This window comes from Myotis nattereri (assembly GCF_964212035.1).
Source record: "Myotis nattereri genome assembly, chromosome: 3".
Classification (NCBI taxonomy): Eukaryota; Metazoa; Chordata; class Mammalia; order Chiroptera; family Vespertilionidae; genus Myotis; species Myotis nattereri.
The window spans coordinates 201,488,189-201,512,317 of NC_138077.1; the positions used below are offsets into that span (position 1 = coordinate 201,488,189).

General features: G+C 42.7%; 1 protein-coding gene across 13 annotated transcripts in view; it reads right to left on the reverse strand.

The window, feature by feature from the left end:
* Positions 1 to 10,142: 10,142 nt before the first annotated feature.
* The window catches only part of SRRM1 (serine and arginine repetitive matrix 1), a 40,803-nt gene continuing 26,816 nt past the window's right edge, over positions 10,143 to 24,129 (reverse strand). For all 13 annotated transcript variants that reach the window (XM_081087237.1, XM_081087233.1, XM_081087236.1 and 10 more), the window contains 5 exons: positions 18,073 to 18,183; positions 16,122 to 16,586; positions 15,165 to 15,360; positions 11,856 to 12,056; positions 10,143 to 11,488 (listed from right to left, as the gene is read on the reverse strand). In XM_081087237.1, coding sequence (XP_080943363.1) covers positions 11,384 to 11,488; positions 11,856 to 12,056; positions 15,165 to 15,360; positions 16,122 to 16,586; positions 18,073 to 18,183 — 1,078 coding nt within the window. In that variant the 3' untranslated portion in view covers positions 10,143 to 11,383. The remainder of the gene's footprint in view (positions 11,489 to 11,855; positions 12,057 to 15,164; positions 15,361 to 16,121; positions 16,587 to 18,072; positions 18,184 to 24,129) is intronic.

The window sequence follows — 24,129 nt, forward strand, 5'->3', positions numbered from 1 at the left end:
ACCAGAGCTGGTGGCTCCAATTCCACATTCTGGTCACCCTCCAAAGCTGCCCCTCAGCAGGGCTGGACGACTGGTCTTCACGGCTGGCAACTGGCGGTCCACTTGGTAGGACTGGCAATGAGGGCTGGGCCTTGGGCTGGGTCCTGGACAAGGAGACCAGGGCCGGGCAAGGACAGAGGCTGAGAGGGGAGACAGCTAACCCATCCTGACCTCTCTGCCTGAGGCTGGGTCCGGTGATGACAGATTTCCTCCTCACTGAGCCCTCTGGAATGCCTGGAACTCAGTGGTGGCAGTCCAGAAGGGCCTTGGAGTCGGAGGAATGCTTCTAGATAAGGACCCAGAGCTGTGTCCTTTCCTTTTGACCTTTCCCCTCCTTTCCAAGGGTGGAAACAGCCACTTGGGGACACTTGGCCCACCCTGGTCAGCCTGCTCACTTCCTGCCCCAGTTCCTGTGCGAGGATTAAGAAAAGCAATTTCTTACATTGACACCCCTTTACAGTGCATACGCGATGCTCTCATACATGCCCTCACTAACGTGTTTCCCAGTCCTCACAATTCAGTTGAGAATCGTTATCCCTGTATTGCGGGTAAGGAGACCGAGGCTCAGAGAGATGCGTGATTTGCCTCGGCCATGGAAGTTTTCAGTTTGTTCAAGTACCCAGGTTTCAGCCTCCTAGCTTCACCCCAACCTTTCCCAGCTGTGTGCTTCTGTGAATACCAGGGGGTGTGTGTGATGGGAAACAGACGGGCTTGGAGACAGGCAAGCTGGGGTTGAATCCCCGCTCCACAGCTCACCGTTGCTGCACTTTCCTTGGACTGGGTACTCTACCCCTCGGGTTCCAGTTTCCTTATCTATACAAGGGGGTAACAATAGCTCCACCATCAGGGGTGACGTGAGAATGAACCCAGGTGACCACGCGTAAAACACTCACACAGTGAGCAGAAAACCTCAGTGACAACGGCGCCTGTCTTACCACGGTGAGACCATGTCAGGCTGCAGCTCTGCCTTGTCCCGTCTCCTCATTGGCTGCTGGGAGGATCAAATGAGATGGCAGATGGCAAAGGGCAGGCAGTGTATGGCTGTATCGCTGCCAAGGTATGAACAGCCGCACAAGACTCGGATTGTCTGAAGTGAGGCTCCTTAAATGCCACGTCTCTCTGGGCAAAAATTAACTAAGGAAAACCCTAACGCATCCTCAGACGTGTAGTCCAGCCCTCTGGTTTCATAAGGGAGGACAATGAGGCCCAGAGAGGAGCAGGGACTTGCTCAAGGTCACACAGCAAGGCAGGGTGGAGGCTGACCTAGACAGAACTCTTCCCACGTGGCCATGTGATTCTTTTGCCCCCTTCCCCCGAGAGGGGGCTGACCCAGAATGACCTGGAATTGTCCATGTTTAAGGGCAAGTCAAGGATGGAAAAGGCATGTCTGGGCAGGAGCAGCCGGTGGAAAGATGAGTATGATGGGTCCTGAGTCAACAGAACAGTGTGACTTTCCCACAGCGACCTTCCCCAGCGATCCTGGAACCGTGACGTAGACGGATAAAGGACCAGGCTGAGAAGGGCCTTGTCCTTCCTCTCCCAGAGCCTGAGCTCAGCTCTCCCCCGTGCACTTAAGAGGGGCATGGCCAGACAAAGCAGGCCTGGAGGAGACGAGGAAGATGAAAGTGCTTCCCATGAGGCACTGGGCTCTTTGGTATGCATGGATCAGAAAACCCCACTCAAACTGGCATAAGCAATAAAGGGAATGACCTAACTCCTGTATCTAAAAGTGCAAAGATAGCCTAGCAGGTGTGACTCAGTTTGAGCATCAACCCATGAAGAACCAGGAGGTCACAGTTCGATTCTGGGTCAGGGTACATGCCTGGGTTACAGGTTCTATCCGCAGTAGGGGCGTGCAGGAGGCAGCCAATCAATGTTTCTCTCTCACATTGATGTTTCTATATCTCTATCCTTCTCCCTTCCTCTCTCTAAAATTAAAAAAAAAAAAAAATATATATATATATATATATATATAACCCTAAATAGACTGAACAGCAGAACAACTGAACAACCAAACAACCGGTCACCAGGGGGCACACACAGAGCATGGCGGGCATCGGCCGCAGTGGGATGGTGGAGCAGGTGAGTGGGGGTGCCAGACCAAGGCAGGGCACTAGTCCTGTCATCGGGGCAAGCCTCTGGTGGTTACTGAAAATTCTTTGCTCCTGCACACTGCGGTCCCGCCTGGTGCTCACACCCGCTGCCGGTGCCCAGTGCCAGTCCAAATCACTCGGCGTCGTCAGCAGGTGCAAGTGGCAGCTGCCGGACCTGATCACCTCTCTGGGCTTCTCCACCTCCCCCTGCTCCTGAGAGGCGATCAGGGCAGCAGCCACCACTCGGCTCCAATCACTCCATGCCATCAGTGGGGCCAGCGCCATCTGCGCATGGGAGTGGTGGTGGCGGGAGTGGGGCTGCTGGCAGACAGGGAACCAGGGGGCCGCAGCAGTAGGGTCCGGGTGGGGGCACGGAGAATGGGCGGAGACCCGCCCCTGTGTTCACTGCAGCCTGGTGGCCCACAGTTTCTTCCAAGGTGCACAAATTCGTGCACTGGGCCCCTAATGTGTGTCTGTGTGTGTGTGCGTGTGTGTGTGTTTAAATATATTTTTATTGATTTCAGAGAGGAAGGGAGAGACAGAAACATCAATGATGAGACAGAACCACTGACTGGCTGCCTCCTGCACACACCACCACTGGGGATCGAGCCCACAACCTGGGCATGTGCCCTTGACCAAAATTGAATCCAGGACTCTTCAGTCTACAGGTTGACACTCTATCCACTGAGCCAAACTGGCTAGGGCAATGAAAATATATTTTTTAAAAGACCACAAAAAAACAAAACACAGGGATGGAGGCAAAAGAGGAAGAAAAGTGGGGAACCTAAGAAGTAGGATTGACTTCTAGGGCGCCAGCTCCCGCTGCAGGCACCCAGGACCAGGGCGCCACCTAGAGGAAGCCTGTGAGAATACTGCTGAAACCAGAGAGTGAGACACACAAAATGAAGCTAAGCAGCAGAGATGGATGGAAAAATTGACAGATCAGAGTGTCGCTGGGCTGGGTCAGGGCCGGTTCTTCAATGTTCCAGACCCTCCTGTGCATAACAACACTATATATGATGTAACACATACACATTATAAAACAATGTAAGACCTTTCCCATATTTTAACCTCTCTGAAATCACAATGTGTCTTTAAAATGAACAGAATGCATTGTTGAATAGATGGCAGTGCATCCTCCAATTGCCAGCATCCAGGAGCTGATGAAACAGGTGTAACTCGCACTGATGGAGCCCTCATGCTATGCCAGGCACGAGCTGAGCCCCCTACGTGCCTTACCTTATTGAATCCATGCCCAACTGAGGCCGGGGGAGGCGCAGTCACTGGTCCAGTCTCACAGAATGCCCGTGGCTGAGAAGCTATCTGCAGAAGACGGTTCTTGTCCATTGCTACAGTGCCCTCCTCCTCTACCTTCTGTCCCCAACTAGATGGTTTCACCGCTACCTGATTGCTCCTCTGCTCCCATCCCCCTTTCCTGCCATATGCCAGGGGCTTCACTGGGGTAGGCACTGCGTTTTGTTCATCTGTTAGGGAAGGTCAAGAAGTCGTGACACTGCTTTGACCTTTGAGCTGGACTCAGGCAGGTAGAGGCTCCTCACCCCTCCTCCCCTGTGCTGCGGAATCTGTGCTCCACTCGCCTTCCCTGCTCCAAGGAGGTGGAAATGTGTTGATACTATCTCCAAGGGTACATGCCTGACTCCAGTTAAGGCCCCCTGGGTACATGACTGAACCCAGTTTAAGTCCTCTATATAAAACTTTTAAGATATTGGCAGGCATGTGCAGAAAACTGTCTTCAGGCTGCTCAAAATAAGCCTCCTAAGTTCCGGTGCTTATTAAAAGTGCCACCTAACAATCTGGAGTGGTCTGTCTTTTTCTTCAGTACTCCCTGCCCCCTGCATATGGGGCCGACTTCAGGTAAGACCTGGGAAGCGCCCTAAAAGGTTGTGACCCAACATCATCTCATTTAATCTTCCCCAAACCCTATGGGGCGGGTACCATTAATACCATTTTATCTGCAGAGGCAAATAAGGGAGACCTGTAGCTGTGTTTTAATGTTGGCATGGGGTCATTTACCTTCCAAATTTCCTAGTTATAGAAAACATTTAAAAAAATGTTTTAAATATATTTTTTATTGATTTCAGAGAGGAAGGGAGAGGGATAGAGAGACAGAAACATCAATGAGAAACATCAAAAGGCTGCCTCCTGCACATCCCCTGCGGATCAAGCCAGCAACCAGGGTATGTACCCTGATGGGGAATGGAACCAGCAACCTCCTGGTTCATGGGTCGATGCTCAACCACTGAGCCACACCGGCCGAGAGACAATAACTAGACCTGCATCTGTTACCTTAAGTTACAGTCTCACCCCAGCTGGTTTGGCTCAGTGGATAGAACACCAGCCTGCGGACTGAAGGGTCCCAGATTCGATTCCAGTCAAGGGCACATGCTGGGTTTGAGAGCTTGATCCCCAGTAAGGGGGCGTGCAGAAGGCAGCCGATCAATGATTCTTTCTTATCATTGATGTTTCTCCCTCTCAGAAATCAATAAAAATATTAAAAGTAAATAAAATATATTTTATCTCTTGTTATGGCCTTCTTTGAGGTCTATTTTGTCAGCTGGGTGTCAGGATGGCCGAGTGGTCTAAGGCGCCAGACTCAAGGGACTCCCTTACCTATTTTGTCAGCTATAAGTATTGCTACCCCAACCCTTTTTTCATTTCCATTTGCCTGAAAGATATTTTTCCATCCCTTCACTTTCAGTCTGTGAGTCCCTTGTTCTGAGGTAGGTCTCTTGTAGACAGCATCTTATCTAATATTAGACAAACATGGTAATTGACCATACCTTTGCTACACCTCCCATTGGCTAATCAGAGTGATATGCAAATTAACCAACAAAGATGGCATCTAATTTGCATACTGTAAGCAGGGCGGCTTGGGGCTCAGGCGGGGCACGGGGTGATGGTGATCGTGATGGCCCCGCCCCGTGTGCGGCCCTGGTGCGGGGCTCAGGAGGCGCGATCAGCGAAGCGGGACTGGGGATTGGCGAATGGGTGCAAGGCAGACCTCCTGGTCCTTCCCCTCAGCCGGCAGGCTCCTATCAATCTTCAGTTTCTACTGAAAGGAATGTGGCGGCTCCACTGCGCAGCCTCCCAGGACTCGCAGCTCTGGAGTGGAGACTTCAACAAGGACTTCAGCGCCTGCTCAGGGGAATAACCACCCCCTCCCTACGCCACAGCTGCTTCTGTGTCTGCAAGAAACTGCGCATGCTCCTCCCCGTGACATGGCGGGGCCAGAGCCTGAGTTGAGTGGTTCCAGGATAGTGATAGCAGCTGGACCAGTGCAGGGATGGAGGGAGGGAGGGCGGGGAAGGAGCAAGGGGGAAGCCCTGGTTTCCTGCTCCTCCTCCCACAGGCATGGCCCTTGCTACTGTTATGATAAAAGGAGTTGTGTTTTTCTAACTGTCTGGGTAAAGGAAACAAGTGTCTGTTGACTTCTGATCTTACTCTCCGAGCTGCCAGTTAATCCCTCTGGATGCATCATATCCAACCTCCAAAGGATCCGAGGGGCAGGATCAATCTTCATTCTATAGTTGAGGAAACTGACCAATAAACACTTGTGTCTCATGCCTCAGTGTTAACTCCCGCAGAAATCTCTGGGTAATGACTCAGATTCTATATCTAAGGGTATATTTTCTTCTGTTTTCATGTTTAATTCAGCCCCAGGAATCAAATAATACAATAAAGAATAAAATGAGTTCAGAGGGCTCAGCATTGTATTCCCAGGGCCTTTGGTCCCACACAAACCACAGAGCTCAGTTATCCTGAGATGAAAGGAAAGGAAAGAGAAACGTGAAAGGTTTCCCAGCTCAGTCACAGAGACATCTCATATTAAGGACACAACATTAACTTAGGGGTGGAAAGGACACAAATGGAATAGAAGATGGAGCCATTTGGAGTGAGCAGGCTAGCAGGGGGGGCAGTTGGGGGCAAGCAGGCAGGCAGGCAGGGGGGTAGTTGGGGTGAGCACACTGGTACAGGGGGCAGTTGGAGGTGATCAGGCTGGCGGGGGGGGGGCATTTGGGGGCGAGTAGGCTGGCGGCAGGGGGAAGTTGGGGGCAAGCAGGCTGGCAGGCAGAGTGGTTAGAGGCAATCAGGCAGGCAGGCAGGTGAGTGGTTAGGAGCCAGCAGTCCCAGATTGTGAGAGGGATGTCTGACTGCCAGTTTAGGCTCAATCCCTGTAAACTGGCAGTAGGACATCCTTCCAGGGGTCCCAGATTGGAGAGGGTGCAGGCCGGGCTGAGGGACACTCCTCCCCCTCCTGCCCCAAGTGCACAAATTTTTGTGCACCAGGCCACTCGTATACTATATATGGGTGGTTTTTTTAATCCATTCAGCCACTTGATGTCTTTAGATTAGAGCATTTAGTCCGTTTAAAGTTATTATTGATAGGTACTTGTTTGTAGCCATTTTTATTTTTTGTGCCTGTGTTCCTTCTTCCCTTTTTATTTCTTTTTACACTAGTCCCTTTAACATTTCTTCCGAATAAAAATATATTTTAAATAAAAAGTGACAGTCTCCCCAAGTCTCCTCATCTTCTTTATAGACTAGGAACAAATTTTTGTTTGGCCACTGTTCCCCAGCCCCAACCTCCAAAACAACTATGAGACTTGACAAATGCATTATCAGCTCTACTCTACAGACTCTGAGCACCCTGGATCCAAAACCTACAACCAAAACAAAACAAAAAAAACCCAAACAGCCCTGGCTGGTTTGGCTCAGTGGATAGAGCATCGGCCTGAGGATTGAAGGGTCCCAGGTTGGATTCCGGTCAAGGGCATGTGCCTTGGTTGTGGGCTCATCCCCAGTAGGTGTGCAGGAGGCAGCTGATTGATGTTTCTCTCTCATCGATGTTTCTAACTCTCTATCCCTCTCCCTTCCTCTCTGTAAAACAATCAATAAAATATATTAAAAAAAAAAAAAAAAAACCCAAACAAGAAACAAAACCTACAACCACAATTTTAGAAATAGTCTCATGTAGATAAAAATCAGCTTAAAATGGCATTGTGGTCTGTCAGCACATGAAGGGGTCGTCGACATTAGCCATCAGGGAAATGCAAATCAAACCACAATGCGATACTATGTCACACCCACTAGGATGGTTATAATCAAAGTGATAAGTGTAGGTAAGGATGTGGAGAAATTGGAACTCTCATACACTGCTGGTGGGAATGTAAGGTGGTACAGCCGTTATATGGAAAATAGTCCAGCAGTTTTTTAAAAAGTTAAGAGTGCCCGGACAGCATGGCTCAGTGGTTGAGCATCAACCTATAAACTAGGAGGTCATGGTTCAATTCCCAGTCAGGGGACATGCCTGGGTTGTGGGCTTGATCCCCGGTTTGGGGCGTGCAGGAGGCAGCTGATCAATGATTCTCTTTCATCATTGATGTTTCTCTCTTTCTTCCTCTCTGAAATGAATAAAAATATATTTAAAAATAAAATAAGAGTTACCAGATGACACAGCAATTCCATTCATAGGTATGTGTGTGTGTGTATATATATATATATATATATATATATATATATATATAGACATATATATATGAAAACATGTCCACACAAACTTGGATGTAAATGTTCACAGCTGTTTTATTCATAATAGCCAGAAAGTGCAAGCTGCCCAAATGTCCAACTGATGAACAGAATGTGGATGTCTATACAAATGAGTATTATTCAGCATTAAAAATAAATGCAGTTAGACGCACAAGAGCACAGCAAGGACGATGGGCCAGGTACAGGTCATCAGGGTGGCAAGCCCCAGATGCATAGCAATGGACAATCAATTGTAGAGTGGGACCTCACCCCAGGGTCATGAGGTTTGGACCCCCTGACCTTCCTTCCCTAGAGATAACATCTATGCCTCAAGTTGTGTTTCAACTCCAGGCCCAGATAAGCAATAAAACAGCCAAGGCTGACATCAGGACCAGCTGCATTGAATAATGACCCCCTAGCAGGGTGCTGGCTAATTTATCAGTGGAGACTCCGGCCCTGAATGGCCACACCTGGAAAGCTACTGAATATTCTATTAAGATCTGTCCCGGGGACCTCCCCTAAACTCTGCCCTTAAAACACTTAGAATGGAGAGCATGCAGTTCCTTTCCCTTTCCCTTCCCCCACCCCTCAGGGCTCGTTACCATTAGCTTCCTCACTCCCAAGCTCCAAGGGCCTCCTTCCTTTACCTCCATAATTCATTTCCTAAACCCATTTCTTTCAGGAATTACTTTTTCTACCTCTGTAATTTACCCAATAAATGTCCTCTTACAAAAAAAAAAAAAAAAAAAGTAGCACCATAGCTTAACCTTGAACAAATTATCCTTTAACACTGGAATAGTGATGATGGTTGCATATTGCAAATGTACTAAATACCACTGAGTTGCACACTGTAAAATAGTGAGCTTTATGGTGATGTTGTATCTTTAAAAAAAGGAGAAAACTGCATCAAATAGGGTTATGATCGATTAAAATTCTTTAGATATCTAAACTAAAATTTGCATTCCCAGAATGAATACATGTCATGTTAGCTAACAAAGGAACCTCTCTTTGTATGTTTTAACTAACATACAAAAACTCTGGGGTAGGTCCCACCATTACTCCCCATAGAGGAAATGGCAGCACTTTACAGCCGTTGCCAACTGGTGGTCCGTGAGATCAGAAGATTGGAGACCGCTGCTTTAGGGGTCGAGTAACTTTACCACGCTGACACAGAAAAAAAAACTATGTATGGTAGAAATCCTGTCCTACCGACTCTGAGGGAAGCAATCATCACATCTTTTCATTTTCTTTACCTCAAATCCCGTTGGCACTGGCAAACAGAGGTAACGATTAAACATTTTTTCACCCATTCATCAGGTATTTGTACTTCTATGTCCCAGGTGCTGGGGACACAGTCAAAAACAAAAGCAAGTTCCTAGGAACCAAAAATATATCTCAGGTAATAACAGTAATTGCTGTACATGAAATAAAGGAGGTAAGGAAGCCCGTTTAAGGAAAGACAGGAAAACAAGCCAGGAGATTGGCAGGTGGCGCCTTTTAGGATGAGGGAACCATAGAAACAAAGGCCCTGAGAGAGTAATCAGTCTTCATGGACTGGAGGAGGAGCAAGGCGGCAGGCACGGTCTGAGCAGATTGAGGAGTGGAGATGAAGATTCAGCCAAAGCAGTCACTCTAGACCACCTTAGTTCAGCCCCTGCAGAAGCATCTTAAGCTTTTGTTTTGTTACAAATCACTCTAAAATCCAACCTATAAAACAGCCCCTTTTCTGTCCGTCTTTTAGGTAAAAAAACTCTCCTAAGTTTTCCTGAAATTAAGACATGTGGGCACTTTCTCCTTTGTTTCAACTGCCAGAAATTAGGATAAAATGAACTGCCCATGTGTCACGGTGCCCAAAATGCCTTTACTTCTTTCATATGAATGTTGCTGTTTTACCTTATATAATGTTGTCAACTCCAAGTTTCCTCAAAATATTTTGCTCTGCTAAATCTTAAATGCAAAAATGACTTGTTAGTAGGCAAGCATTCAACACCCCCCTCCGCCCAGTCACCATTAGCCTTTATTCACTTGCTGGAAGGTACTAGGTTCCTTCTGTGTCAGCCTATACCAGTGATGGCGAACCTTTTGAGCTCGGCTTGTCAGCATTTTGAAAAACCCTAACTTAACTCTGGTGCCGTGTCACATATAGAAATTTTTTGATATTTGCAACCATAGTAAAACAAAGACTTATATTTTTGATATTTACTTTATATATTTAAATGCCATTTAACAAGGAAAAAATCAACCAAAAAAATGAGTTCGCGTGTCACCGGTTCGCCATCACTGGCCTATACAGATACTACTTGCTCATGTCTGGTCGACTTGCCCTGACCGTTATATATGCTCCACCCACTTTCCCTTCATAGCACTTATCACATTAATTATTAAAATAAAAATGGTACAACAACTTCACCACCTTTTTCTTTCCTTTACCCTAACCCAGGGGTGGGCCAACTTTTTACTCGAGGGCCACAATGGGTTCTTAAACTGGACCGGAGGGCCGGAACCAAAGCATGGATGGAGTGTTTGTGTGAACTAATATAAATTCAAAGTAAACATCATTACATAAAAGGGTACGGTCTTTTATTTTTTGTTTTATTCATTTCAAACGGGCCGCATCCGGCCCACGGCCGTAGTTTGCCCACGGCTGCCCTAACCCCACTCTGCTCAAAGTGCCAAGGGGTAAAATGCAGGCACTTTAAGATTTCTAAGGTAGGTTTCTTGCAGTATTGAGATGAGTAAGTAAAAGTAAGTGGCCAACATTTTTAAATTTAGAAATTTATTCTGTTTAATCCACAAGCTTTATATAGCTTTAGTTAAAAAAAAAAAAAAAAAACCAACGAAAAAAACAAAAAACAAAAAAAAACCAAAACAAAACAATGAAAACAAGACACTATTTCAAAGTCTGGGCCCTTCCAGCCTTTCAAATACAAGAGTTCTGAAGTTGTATATACCAATTGGAAGAATATGACAAAATTATGAATGGAGCCATGACATTTCAAAAAACAAAATTGACGTAACTGAAGGATCCTTCCTGGGACTAGTTAACTGCCTTAACAAAAAAACACAACAGAACAGAATGAAATTCCAGTGTTCCAAATCAACTTGTTACACATCAGTATTAACCCACAGCGTCCTGGCAAACAGCATGCTTTCATTTTCTGTCTCATCCTAGAGCTTGATCCTGATTCATTTCAGCAGAGACTCCACAGGCAACAGGAAAGATGGTGGCATTAAAATGTTCATTTGTACTTTTGTAGTAGTTCAACAGTGGTCTTATTTCTGGGCAACCGCAAACCATACAAGGTTGGAAGCATCATAACTTAAATGGGTGCTAAGACTCAAATGAGAAAAAGTAAAGAAAAAAAAAAAAAAAAGAAAACCTCTGGGAATAGCCAGGGGCATTTAAAGAAACCATAAAAATGCCAACAATATTTAAAGCCCCTTTTTTAAAAAGGGAACTTTTTTTTTGGCTTAAAATATTTCACTCTAAATGAATTTATGCCAGCTGTCAATAAAAGAATGTCACTAATACACTGTGGACACCTTTTGCAATGTAAATCCATGCCCTTTTTTACATGGTGAACTTCAACCTAGTAATTATTACAACAAATGTTATAGTCTAAAGCTCAAACACATTTTAGCATTTTTTGAAATTGAATTGAGTACAAACCAAATAAAATTTACATCATAACAAACATTTCCACCTAAGACTGTGGGGACACTTGAGCCTTCCTCATCGATCTCAGGGCCTTTTCCCGCAGGTGCTTTTCTAAGTCGTCAAGGTTATCTTCAGCTTCACTTTCAGTCTCCTAAAAAAAACACACCGAAAGCTCTTATCCTTAAGTCTCGAGACACTGCTAGGAGATACTAAGTACAGAACAAAATCACGCTGTGATGACAGCTGCACAATTCTATGAATATACTAAACCTATCAAACCATATACTTTAAAAGGGTAAATTGTATAGTATATTAATTATATTGAGAAGTTATTTTTAAAATATAAATTAAGTTATATGGTAGCCATTCATATTGTTATCCTTAATCTTGGCAAATTCCTGTTCTTGGTAGGTCACTGAAAAAAGAGCAAGAGAGTTAACAACTAAGTAGCCAATTATTAAAAAAAGAAGAAGAAAATTTAGCCACTTGTATAAACCGAGGGACAATGATTCTAATACCTTCCTGGGCTCTGGCTCTGCCTCCGGTTCTTCCTGTGCTGATGTGGTGGTGGGAGCAGCAATGGCTGCAGGGGCTCCAGCAGCTGCAGCCATAGCCTTTTCTTTCTTGTGTTTTTTGTGTTTCTTGTGCTTCTTATCCTTTTTGTGTTTCTTGTCCTTCTTTTTCTTCTTTTTCTTTCCACCCCCTTCTTGGTCTGAATTCTAGAAATCCAGAACAATAACAGCAATAAGTTAATCATTAAAATTCCGTCCAATTCAACTCCCCCCCTTTTTAAAAATCCTCACCTGAGGATATATTCCCCCCCCCCCCGCCCCCACTGCTTTTCAGAGAGAGTGGAAGGGAGGGAGGGAGAGAAACATCGATGTGAGAGAGACGTATCATCTGGTTGCCTCCCGCACCTGCAACACAGGTACATGCCCCTGACTGGGAATCGAACCTATGAGCCTTTGGTGTGCAGGCCAACACCCTAACCACTGAGAAACACTGGCCAGGGCCAACTCAACCTTTTATATGCCCAAGGAAATAAGTAAATGAACCAGTCTCAAGGCTTCAAAGATATTTTACACAGATTTTTAAGAGCTAGAATGAACTGTGACGGGAAACCTTTTTTTTTTTTTTTTTTTTTTACAATCTTACCCAACTAACTTCACATTAAACCACGTTTCCCAACCACAAGCTAGCTGTGAGTCAGGGTCAACCTCCAGATGTAAGGAAAAGCGGCATGTCCAATAGAAAGAAAAGTCTCAGAACTCAGACAGGCCTGAGCTGAATTCTGGTTCTTGAACCTGTTAACTATCTGACTTCAAACAAATCTGCTCGACTTTTAAAATGAGCCCTTTTGGGTCAGCCTCTGGGCTCCAAAGGCTCCTTAGTTGTGCTTGAGGGTAAGCCCTTTAAAAAAAAATTTTTTTTAAAAAAATTGATTTAAAAGAGAGGAAGTGAGAGGGAGAGCTAGAAACATCAGTAATGAGAGAGAATCATTGATGGGCTGCTTCCTGCATACCCCCTTCCTGAGGATCAAGCCCACAACCCGGGCATGTGCCCTTGATCAGAATTGAACCTGGGACCCTTCAGTCCACAGGCTGACGCTCTATCCACTGAGCCAAACCAGCTAGGGAAAGAATGCTATTTTTATGTAGCTTGCCAAAGACTAGATCAGTGGTTCTTAATCTTCCTAATGCTGTGACCCTTTAATAAAGTTCCTTATGTTGTGGTGACCCCAACCATAAAATTATTTTCATTGCTACTTCATAACTGTAATTTTGCTACTGTTATGAATTATAATGTAAATATCTGATATGCTGTATGTGTTTTCCAATGGTCGCTACCCACAGGTTGAGAACCGCTGTACTAGATAAAGCAATAAAGTACTTTTCATTCCATCTAGTATTTCACAGGTTGCAACGTTTCTTTTTTTTTTATAGAAACAATGTACAGTTGACTCTTGAAGAATGCAGGGATAAGGGATACCAACCCCCCTCAAAGTAAAAAATCCACAAATAACTCTGGCCAGATGGCTCGGTTGGAGCATCATCCTGGACACCAAAAGGTTTTGGGTTCAATCCCCGGCTGGGGCATGCATGTACAGGAGGCAACAGATTGATGTCTCTCACATACTGATCACTCTCTTTCTCTCTCAAAATAATCAATACACATAACCTTGAGGACTTAAAAAAATATACAAATAATATTTTACTCCCCCTAAATTTAATTATAGCCATCTCTCAGTACCCGTGAGGGATTGGTTCCAGAACCCCGAGGATACCAAAATTCACGGATTACCAAGTCCCTTAGATAAAGTGGCAAAAAACAATTGTTTACAGTCAGCCTTCCAACTGTGGATTGAAAATACTGTTTTTGATCCACAGTTAATTGAATTCATTGATGGGAAACTAGGGGATATGGATGGTCAATTGTATATTTATTGAGGAAAAAATACACTTATCAGTGGACCTGTGCAGTTCAGGAGTCAACTGTACTTCCCCTGTTGAAAAAATGAAAGCATTAAAGTGCAATGAAGAAAAATTCAAATCACTCATCATTTCCCTAACACTGTGGTCGGCAAACGGCGGCTCGCGAGCCACATGCGGCTCTTTGGCCCCTTGAGTGTGGCTCTTCCTAAGCCTTAGGAGTACCCTAATTAAGTTAATAACAATGTACCTACCTATATAGTTTAAATTTAAAAAATTTGGCTCTCAAAAGAAATTTCAATCGTTGTACTGTTGACATTTGGCTCTGTTGACTAATGAGTTTGCCGACCACTGGCCTAACACATAACCCACTGCCAGCAGTCTAGTGTCTTCTTTGTGATATACATTTTTCCTTTATAAAAATATCATATTTATATAGGCACAATCTAAAATAAAAAATTGCATTGATTTGCATGATCTTAATTAGGCATCCCCAAATGTATCAAACTCTAGAGAATCTAAACAGTAAAAATACTAAAGTGTTTTTCACCTAGATCAGTGATGGCGAACCTATGACACACATGTCAGAGGTGACACGCGAACTCATTTTTTGGTTGATTTTTCTTTGTTAAATGACATTTAAATATATAAAATAAATATCAAAAATATAAGTCTGTTTTACTATGGTTGCAAATATCAAAAAATTTCTATATGTGACATGGCACCAGAGTTAAGTTAGGGTTTTTCAAAATGCTGACACGCCGAGCTCAAAAGGTTTGCCATCACTGACCTAGATAATAGAACCATGGGCAATTTTTTCTTTCTGTTTTTCTAGATTTTCTAAAGAGTCCAATCTCAACCACCAAGATTCTGGAGTTTAACAGTGTTAGATATATCAGAAATTAGTGGGTTGCTATAGTACTTTAATGGATTGCTGATGCAACCAACAACACTTAATTTGTACCTCCTTGAAGTCTATCTGAACCACAGAAAATAATGCTCCTCTGAGCTACAAAAGACAAAAAATGTTCTCTGCTTCCAGGTGACCACATTTATAATAAAAAAGCGTAATATGCAAATCGACCGAACAGCAGAACAACTGTCCGAATGACCACGCTATGACATGCACTGGTGCCAGACCAGCCAAGGCCGGTGTGATGCGATTGGTCAGCGGGCCCTGCCATCGCCCCAGGATCACCCCACAGAGGGAGGCCCAGGTCACCAGCCAAAGGGGCAATCAACGGGGGAGAGGGGAGAAGGGGTGGTGGTGGCAGACACAGGCAGCGCCAGGCCAAGGTGCGGGCAGCCGGGGGAAGGAAGGCCTACCCTTGCACGAATTCTGTGCATTGGGCCTCTAGTACATTTATAAAGGATGTCCAAAATAGACCAGACACATACCCTCGCAGGTGATGGGCTTGGTGTTGGGCTTTTAGCCTTTTTGACCGGTACCGCTGGTGACCAGTTGGTAGAGGGTGACTGAGACTGGACAGGAGATGGAGGTGCTGGGGGTTTTTTAGCTGCTGGCTCAGGAGATCCTGAGACAGATCGGGAGGATGAGACTCTCCTTACAGATTGAGGGCTTGGTGAGGCAGCTCTAGACAAAGGAAAAACAAAACAAAACATTTATTATTCAAGAACAGAGATCTTTCCTACAAGAAAATAACCAACTACCATTACAGAACTAGATCACAAACTTTAACTCAAATTTATATCATCTAAGTCTCCTGATATTAAATAGTTCAAGCCTCACAATCCTCTTTCCATTCTGTTAGTGATTCTTTCTGTATGAAATTAGCAATGCCAATTCCTAGTATTTTACTTAAGACTGCTTTTAGCTTTTATCAGTCTTACATAGACATGCAAGGAATATTCTAGCCCTAGCCAGTTTGGCTCAGTGACTAGAGTGTTGGCCTGTGGACTGAAGAGTCCCGGGTTTGATTCCAGTCAAGGGCACAAGCCCAGGCTGCGGGCTCAATCCCCAGTAGGGGGTGTGCAGGAGGCAGCCGATCAATGATTCTCTCTAATCACTGATGTTTCTCTCTCTCTCTCCCTTCTTCTCTGAAATCAATAAAAAAATATTTTTAAAAAACCCCACCAAAAATGAAATATTCTATTAATCACTTAAGAGTTTAGAACCAGAAAGAAACCTATGGCATTTAGTTTATGCCATTAGGAACAATCCTGAAAATAGAGAAGGGTCTCTGAATAGTAATCAGAATTTGCTTTACAAGTTTGTATTCACTGCTTATTCTTTCTGTAATTTCATAGTAAAGGGGGGTGAGGAGAGGAGCATTTCAACATAAAGAAAGCTATGCAAGTTAATGTTCCTAATCAAAGAGCATAACATAACTTTACTTTTTTGTCTTTTTGGGTTCTGGTGTCCTGGAGACTCTCCTAATGGGCCTAGTACTTGGAGATGGGGATTGCCTTCTTTGGGGTGATGATGAGGCTCCTCTTCGAACGGGTGGAGGACTTGAGGAGGTCTGAGGAGCTCGAGGCCGTGGCGAGGGCGAATGCCGTTTGTTTGGTTGTGGTGACCGGACCTCCCGCGTAGATCGGCCTGGGGAAGACCCTTTCCTATGCTTTGATGACAATGAAGGTGAACGTCTCTTGTTGGCTGGGGAGCTTCTTTGTTTGGGAGGTGGAGAATGGGAGACGCGACGCTTTGGTGGTGGAGATGGTGATGCCCTTCGTTTAGGAGGGGGTGGGGGAGAAGCCGTTCTTCTCTTTGGAGGTGGGGAAGGAGAATATCTCCTCTGTATTGGAGGAGAGTATCTTCTTGGGGAAGGTGAGCGCCGACGAGGGGGAGGAGAAGGAGTCCTATAGGAAAAACACATCATTAAGCTGGAAGGTCCAACAAGAAATAGTATACAAAGAAAACTAACCAGTAATTATGGCAATATAGGCACATCTCAGATACTTCAGATTTTGTTTCCTATCATTGCAATACAGCAAATATTGCAATAAATCAAGTAAAATAAATTTATTGGTTTCCCAGTGCATATAAGTTATGCTTATACCATACTGTAATCTATTAAGTGTGCAATAGCATATTTCTTTAAAAAACAGTGTATGTACAGTTATTTAAAAATATCTTATTGCTAAAAAATGCTCACCCATCATCTGAGCCATCTTTTGTTGGTGGTGGATCTTGGCTCAGTGTTGATGAAAATGCAATATTTACAAAGTGCAATAAAATGAGGTACTTGCATGTATTGTACTAGCACCAGGCAAAGGGAGTATTTTCTAAATGGAAATGCTATACCTTTATCTTTATTTAAGTAAAAACATCACAATAAAATTCCTGTTTATCATAAAGTACTACAATAACCAGAATTTTGTATTATTTTCCATACAAACAACTGTAAACCTACTTTTGCCCCACATTAAATAGTGTTCCTACCTTTAAATTGATTTCTCTGTATCTATATGTGACTCAGATACCATAAAAGCGAGCTATTTAAAGTGTACATTTTGCCCATCCCTTGTGGCTCAGTGGTTGAGCGTTGACCTATGAACCAAAAGGTCAAGGTTCAATTCCTGGTCAGGGCACATTCCCAGGGTTTCGGGCTCAATCCTCAGTGGGGGGGGGGGGGGGGGGGGGGTGCAAGAGGGAGCTGATCAATGAATCTCTCTAATCTGATGCTTCTATCTCTTCCTTTCCCTTGCTCTCTAAAATCAAAGGTCCCAGGTTCGATTCCAGTCAAGGGCACATGCAAGAGTATAAAGTGTACATTTCAATGGTTTTTAGTATATTTGTAGTTGTATAACCATTATCACTCCCCATTCCCACCTAGACACCACTAATCCACTTTGTATCTATAGATTTGTGTTCTGAATTTTTCATATAAATGGAATCATATTTGTGGTGTTTTCTGAATGGCTGAGCAATATCACTCTAAGCTATTTCAATCAGAAAGGCTAAAACGTGCTCTAATTAAGATTCATCAAGGGTGGCGGGGAGATCAACCAAAGGACTTGTATGCATGCATGTAAGTATAACCAATGGACAGAGACACTAGGGGTGAGGGTATGAGCGGGGAGGTGGGGGCAATAGGGGGATAAGGTCACATATGTAATACCTTAATCAATAAAGAAAAAAAAGGATTCATCAAAGATGGACACACAGTAACGTGGTGACGGCCTGGGTAGGGCCGGGGCTGGGTGGAAGAGGATAAAAACGGGGAGATTGGGGGACAGCTGTAATACTGTCAACAAAGATATTTAATGATCTTAATAACTATATAGATAAATAAGCAAACAAAGTTTCTCTAATGAACTCCAACAAACATATCTGATAAAATACCTTCGTCTTGGTGGTGGTGTGGGAGACCTACGCCGTCGAGGAGGTGGAGCAGGAGAGGGAGAACGTCGCCTTCTGGTGGGTGGTGGGGAGGGACTTCTCCTGCGTCGACCACTGCACCAAAGAAGAATTATAGTTGATTCTGAGTTAGTAGCATTTATAATTAAGTTATCTAGATGACACCATTTCAATCATTATTAACCCAAAGTGCAGCAACTGTTAACTCTATCCCTCAGAGCAGTTTTCAAATTACAGTTCAAGAGTATGAGTCAAGACCCTGGGTTATGAACCACCATTTTTAAAGAATAGAAAATCAGAATGTTGCTTGCAGTAAAGATAAATATTCTTTATGAAATCTTTGTTTCAGTATATAAATATGTAGTCTGGGCCATGATATAAAATATTCTTAACGTGATGAAGGGAAAAAAGTTTGGAAACAGAGCCTTAAGAGAATTGTTTTGAAACTGGCACACACCAGAATCACCTGGGAAACTTATTTGAGCTTTGCATTCATCAGGTCTGGGCTGTGGTCGAGCCAGTGTATTTTGAAAAGACTCAAGGTGATTTTCCAATACCTTACTAGAAACAACTGCACTGAAGCCTAGAAAAATTTAATGTTCAAAACAGATATTTTGAATTTAACACTTATTAGTGGCTTAAAGCCCAAAATCTGGGTGTCACAGCTCCAAATTCTTGAGTTTTAAAATGTACACTGCTCAAGAGTTGCATACTGTTAAGTGAAAACACTGTCCCCAAAGGCAAAGGATAAAAGTTGTCTGAGCACTAAAACTACATCTGAAATATACAGATTATATCAATTCATAGCCATCTTCCTAAAGATATATTAAAATATACACTAAACCAGTGTGCCACCTTTTGGGTAAATCTGTAATTACAAGTAGCCAAATAATATAATTAATTAATTTCTTGTCCAGAACAGTATTGGTGCTGTCCTTGAGGTCTGGGGAGCTCGAGGCCATGCTCCTCATATTTCCTATGAATCTGGAAATATTTTCTAAAGTTTATTGGTCTTGGTTCCCTTTAAAATTAAGAAGGGTTCTGTTACCAGCGAAAATCCTGAAATTATTAAATTAAAATTTATATTTGTTTATGCCTTGTGTAGACTAAAACTCCACTTTGAATAGATTTAAAATAAAAGCTACAAGAGGCAAAGATATCAAGACAGATAAGCTTTAGATGAGTGAAATGTAGGCATTGAACGATTAATTACAAAAAAGGGGACAGTTTTAAAGGGGAAGCCACTTATCAGCAGGGTTAATCAGAATTATGGGACCAAGAGAAACAGGATAATTGCAGTACTGTTTCATCAACAGGTAATGAAGATTTCAAATGGGTTTTTGACTTAAAAAGAAGAAAAGCAAAGGTTTATATTCACAAACTTTGAGGGTGAGATGACTTAAACCAGAACTCCCAATATGTTATCAATAGGCATAATAGCATAAGAGGCTATTTACTATTGATTATGTAGCTTCTCTTTTAAAAATTCTCCCAATTTGTTTGCAAAACATTAAACAAAGAGTCTCATTAAAACTGAACTCAGATTAGAATCTATTATGAATCTATCTATGAGGTATTTATTCTGCGCCTTAGTTTCATTTGTAAAATGAAATAACTAAAGGTCCCTTTCAGTAATGACCTTCATCTGGTTTCCTGTGTTTCTATGTGAGAAAATAACTGAAAAGAGAATAAATAAAACCATAACCAAAGTAGCATAACCTAAGGAACTGCCAGAAAAACCTGATCATCGCTTATAACTGGAATCTTGATGCCACATGATGCCATGACCTGAAAGCTCTAGGTTTTTAACTGATCGGATAAGGCACACATTTCAGGGATTGAAGGAAAAAAGGAAGCATTTTCTAGTTCCCCTGAACACTAATGTCAAACCAAGCATTCAAACGTAGAAATTATTGAATAGAAAGTTTCCCTCCTAAAAACTGTGTGAGAACCAGTTTTCAATAAGACTCAATTTGATGTGTAGCCCTTAGCCTCTCAAGCATTTAGGAATAGACAAGTCTCACAGCAAGGGGCCAACGTGCTATCTCTGCAGTGACATCTTCAGAACAATCTCATTTCACTAGCCACATTGGTGATGGGAGATAAAAAGTTATAGATGTGACAACTACACTGAGTATGATCAATATACCGTATCCTTTAATTTAAAGGAGTATTCAATCCCCAAAGACGAGTGTTTAAGAGCATGAAAAATGTTACTGTTTTTTGTTTAAACTTTATATATATATATGAAACAAGGCTGTGTTTCCCCTCTTAAAATACTATAAATATTGAAACATGATTCCAATTAATTATTTCTACATCTCTAAATCCCAGACACCTGATTGCAATTTCTAACATCACTAAACTTGAGGCTACTAGTATAATTTAGTACCTTTTATTTTTTATATATATTTTTATTGATTTCTGAGAGGAAGGGAGAGGGAGAGATAGAAACATCAATGATGAGAGAGAATCATGGATCGGCTGCCTCCTGCACACTCCCTACTGGGGATCGAGCCCGCAACCCGGGCACGTGCCCATGACGGGAATTGAACCCGGGACTCTTCAGTCTGCAGGCCGACACTCTATCCACTGAGCCAAACCAGCTAGGGCAGTACCTTTTAAAACGTGGATACACAAAACAAAAACATCCTGGTGTAGGGTAATAAACATTAGCATTGATTTCACTGTAATGAGAAATCTCTTTTCCAGTAAAGAAAATAGTTCCATAATTTGGGGAGTGGAAGAAATCTTACCACTAAACTGATTTTGTAAAGTATACAAATCTATAATTAAGTTGATGAGTAAAGAAGCCAGGGTTAATTACAGCTGGGTACAGAATACCTTAGCAGTGGTTCTCAATCTTCTAGCCCTTTAAATACAGTTCCTCACATGTTGTGATGCAACCATAAAATTATTTTCGTTGCTACTTCATAACTGTAATGTTGCTACTGTTATGAATCGTAATGTAAATATCTGATATGCAGGATGGTCTTAGGCAACCCCTGTGAAAGGGTCGTTCGACCGCCAAAGGGGTCGCGACCACAGGTTGAGAACCGCTGATCTAAAGCGATCTTGTTTTAGGTTTTCATTTTTTAATTGAGAAGTAATAGTTCCTTTCACGGCACAAATATACTGCTTAGGCTCCACTACAAATATTGCTGACTGGTTCTAAAGAGCCTTTCCAAGAAAACCCTTTTATTAATGAGACTACGTAAAAGAACATAGCTTCAAAAACTGAGCCAAAATAAGACAAGGAGAGTTTCAGGAAGAACAAATACTTAGAAATTAAGTGGCAGCTACACCTCTGCAAACAGAAAACCAGTGAAGATATAGTCTAGTGCTATGTCAATGGCACAGGTAAGACCTAGCTTTGTTATTGTTACTCTGTAACTCTAAAAACTCACTTTACTACTTCCGGGCCTGTTTATTTCACCCACGAGATAGGCTACATTAAAGATTTCTAGGTATGATTTGACTTGAAAATGTTAGGTTTCATGGTCACCCAGACACTGATAATCAAAAAGGGTCAATGAAAATATGCAAACCTACCTTCCTACCATAGGAAGCACTGAGCAAAGGCCAAAATCTTGCATTCCTTTTTCACTTTTTGAAGCCTCTCCATAGTTTTTCTTGCCTTCCCTAATGTCACCATCTGTGGGAAACTGTTTATTGCCTTCACTATCTGATACGCATAGACAGAGCACTTCCCGAAACCCCTGAAGGCTGGGTGCCTTTGAAGCCCTCCCAAAGCTCGGAGCTAGGCGCCAACTCTGTTTGTCCAGACAGTGGTAGCTGAAACTGCTCCCCCATTTATTATTATGTAAATCCTTGCTGATGGGCTAGTCTGCTTGTTACTAGGGGGTCACCTGCCTAGGGCTATGCTATGGGTGCATCCCAGATCAATAAAAGCTTGGTGAGGCCTGAGCACAGGGAGAAGAAGTCCTTCGGGACTTGCCGCCTGGTCCCCCAATATTGCAAAGTTATCTTGTGTCTTTTTCTCTCATTTGCTGTGCGGCTCCTCTTTCAGATACCGAACCCTACTCCACGCGAGTCGTGGAAGGAAACACACTCAATATCTGGCGCCCATCGGGGAATCTGGAAGTGCAGGTCTCGCTGGAGCGAGAAAAGGAAGTTAACACCGAAAAGGTGTGGATAACTCACCGAAAAAAGGTGAGGGGGATTCTACCGCACGCAATGCCCAGATCAACTACAGAAGCCCGGGTCTGTAAGTAACTGGGAACGTTTTCTTAACCAGGCTAACAAACGGGGAAGGATTTGGCTTTAAGAAAGTAGATTCGGCTTTAAAAAGGTATATTTGGCTTTTAAAAAAGTAAGAAACTTTATTATAGACTTTTGATTTGCATGTTTAAAGTATTAAAATTTTAGGAGGTAATCTTTTACAGTTTTTGCATGTTATTATAGAATATAACCCTTGGTTTCTTGAAAAAGGTACATTAGATCTTAAAAGTTTGCCAAAAAGTTAATCAGAACTTGCCAAAAATTGTTTCCCCTTGTGGAACACGGCATTTCATTTCCTAGAGGCTTAAGAGAGGTCAAGGAGGATGGATCTCCTCCCCCTTGCACCCTCCGCTCCTTAAGAGGAGCAGAAAGAAAAGAAAAAATGGGAGGAATGGCCTTCATGGCTCCCTCCACCTCCATGTCCTAATCCTTAAATGTTTAATTCTCCATTAATAGAATCACCTGTGCAAAAAGGCCAACTTATAAAGAAATTGGAATATTAAAAGGTACTCCTTTAAATCAAGCTGAAAAAAGAGTGCCATGGTCACATCAATGTGGTTTCTTGTTCAAATTAAAATCTTAATTTGTATTTGCAATCAATCTGTAATAAGAAATGAAACCCCGCTACCGAATCTCTCTCTGGTGTGGAGAGATTCGAAGGTGGCAGGAAAAGGCAGAGTTATAAGCTCTCCCACAATGAGATTACTTAATGTTTTATTTAAAAATTACTGGAGAACATCTTATGACAACCAAACTTTGGCTAAGATAACCTTGGGTGCTAGCCATTGCTTTAGAAAGCGAAATAGGGAAAAATTTTAAATGTTTTCTATTAAGCATGACTTTGGGAAAAATACGCCATCTGAGTCATTTGCTGAAACTTCCCCCAAAAGCAGAAGGTGGGGAAAGGGAAGAAGGAGCACGTGGCGATCCAGTGTGGACGCCCCCTCCCCAGTATTCTAATTTAAAGTCTCCTTCTCTTAATTGAAAAGTTTTAAAAAATTTAAAAATGCGTCTGGGATTTCTGTGCACGTGTAAAGAGAAACTGGCTTGGAACTAAGGCGCGCATCGTCCGATTTTGGACATTTAGATAGAGTTTTGAGCTGAAATCTCTTTCCAAATGTACAGAATAAAACCCAAGACTGATTATTTCCTAAGAAAAATGGCAAATTTTACCCAAAGGAAAAAAGATGCTGGCTAGATTCTAGCAACAAGATTGGTATATTTCCATAATAAAGAACAGTTTTTTAATGCTAATGAAGGGTGTTAAAAAGTTAACTTCAAGGCTGAAAAGAAAATTCAGTAAAATTGTCTCTGTTACAAAAATTTGCTAAAGAGTATGCCTTAAAATAATAATTTGGATTTGAATCTCAAGAATTATTGAACTATATTAATTATAAAAATCTAAGTAGCCCAGGTAAAAGATGGCTATGCCCTTTAATTAAGGCTGGCTTCCCAAGGCGATTTAAAGTAACTCTTTTGAAATTTCCCGCCCTGAGGCAAGCACCACCAGGAAGTTGATAGTCAAGTTTAACATGTGAATAGCTATGGTTTTGTTTCTTGACTTCCCCAACAGGAAAATTGTGACCATTTTAGCAGCTATGCCAGGCTTATTGGCTGGAAACTTAAAGCTTTTAAGTTCAAATCATCTAAAAGCATTGAAATTTATAATACTGAAATGTTGATCTGAGTATGCCTAGTATGAAGTCTAGAAGATAGAAGTTAATCTATTAATTGAAAATGCCTTATATTTTATTTGAATTATCTAAGATTTAAAGCTCTGAAAGTTTAAAGTGCAAATTG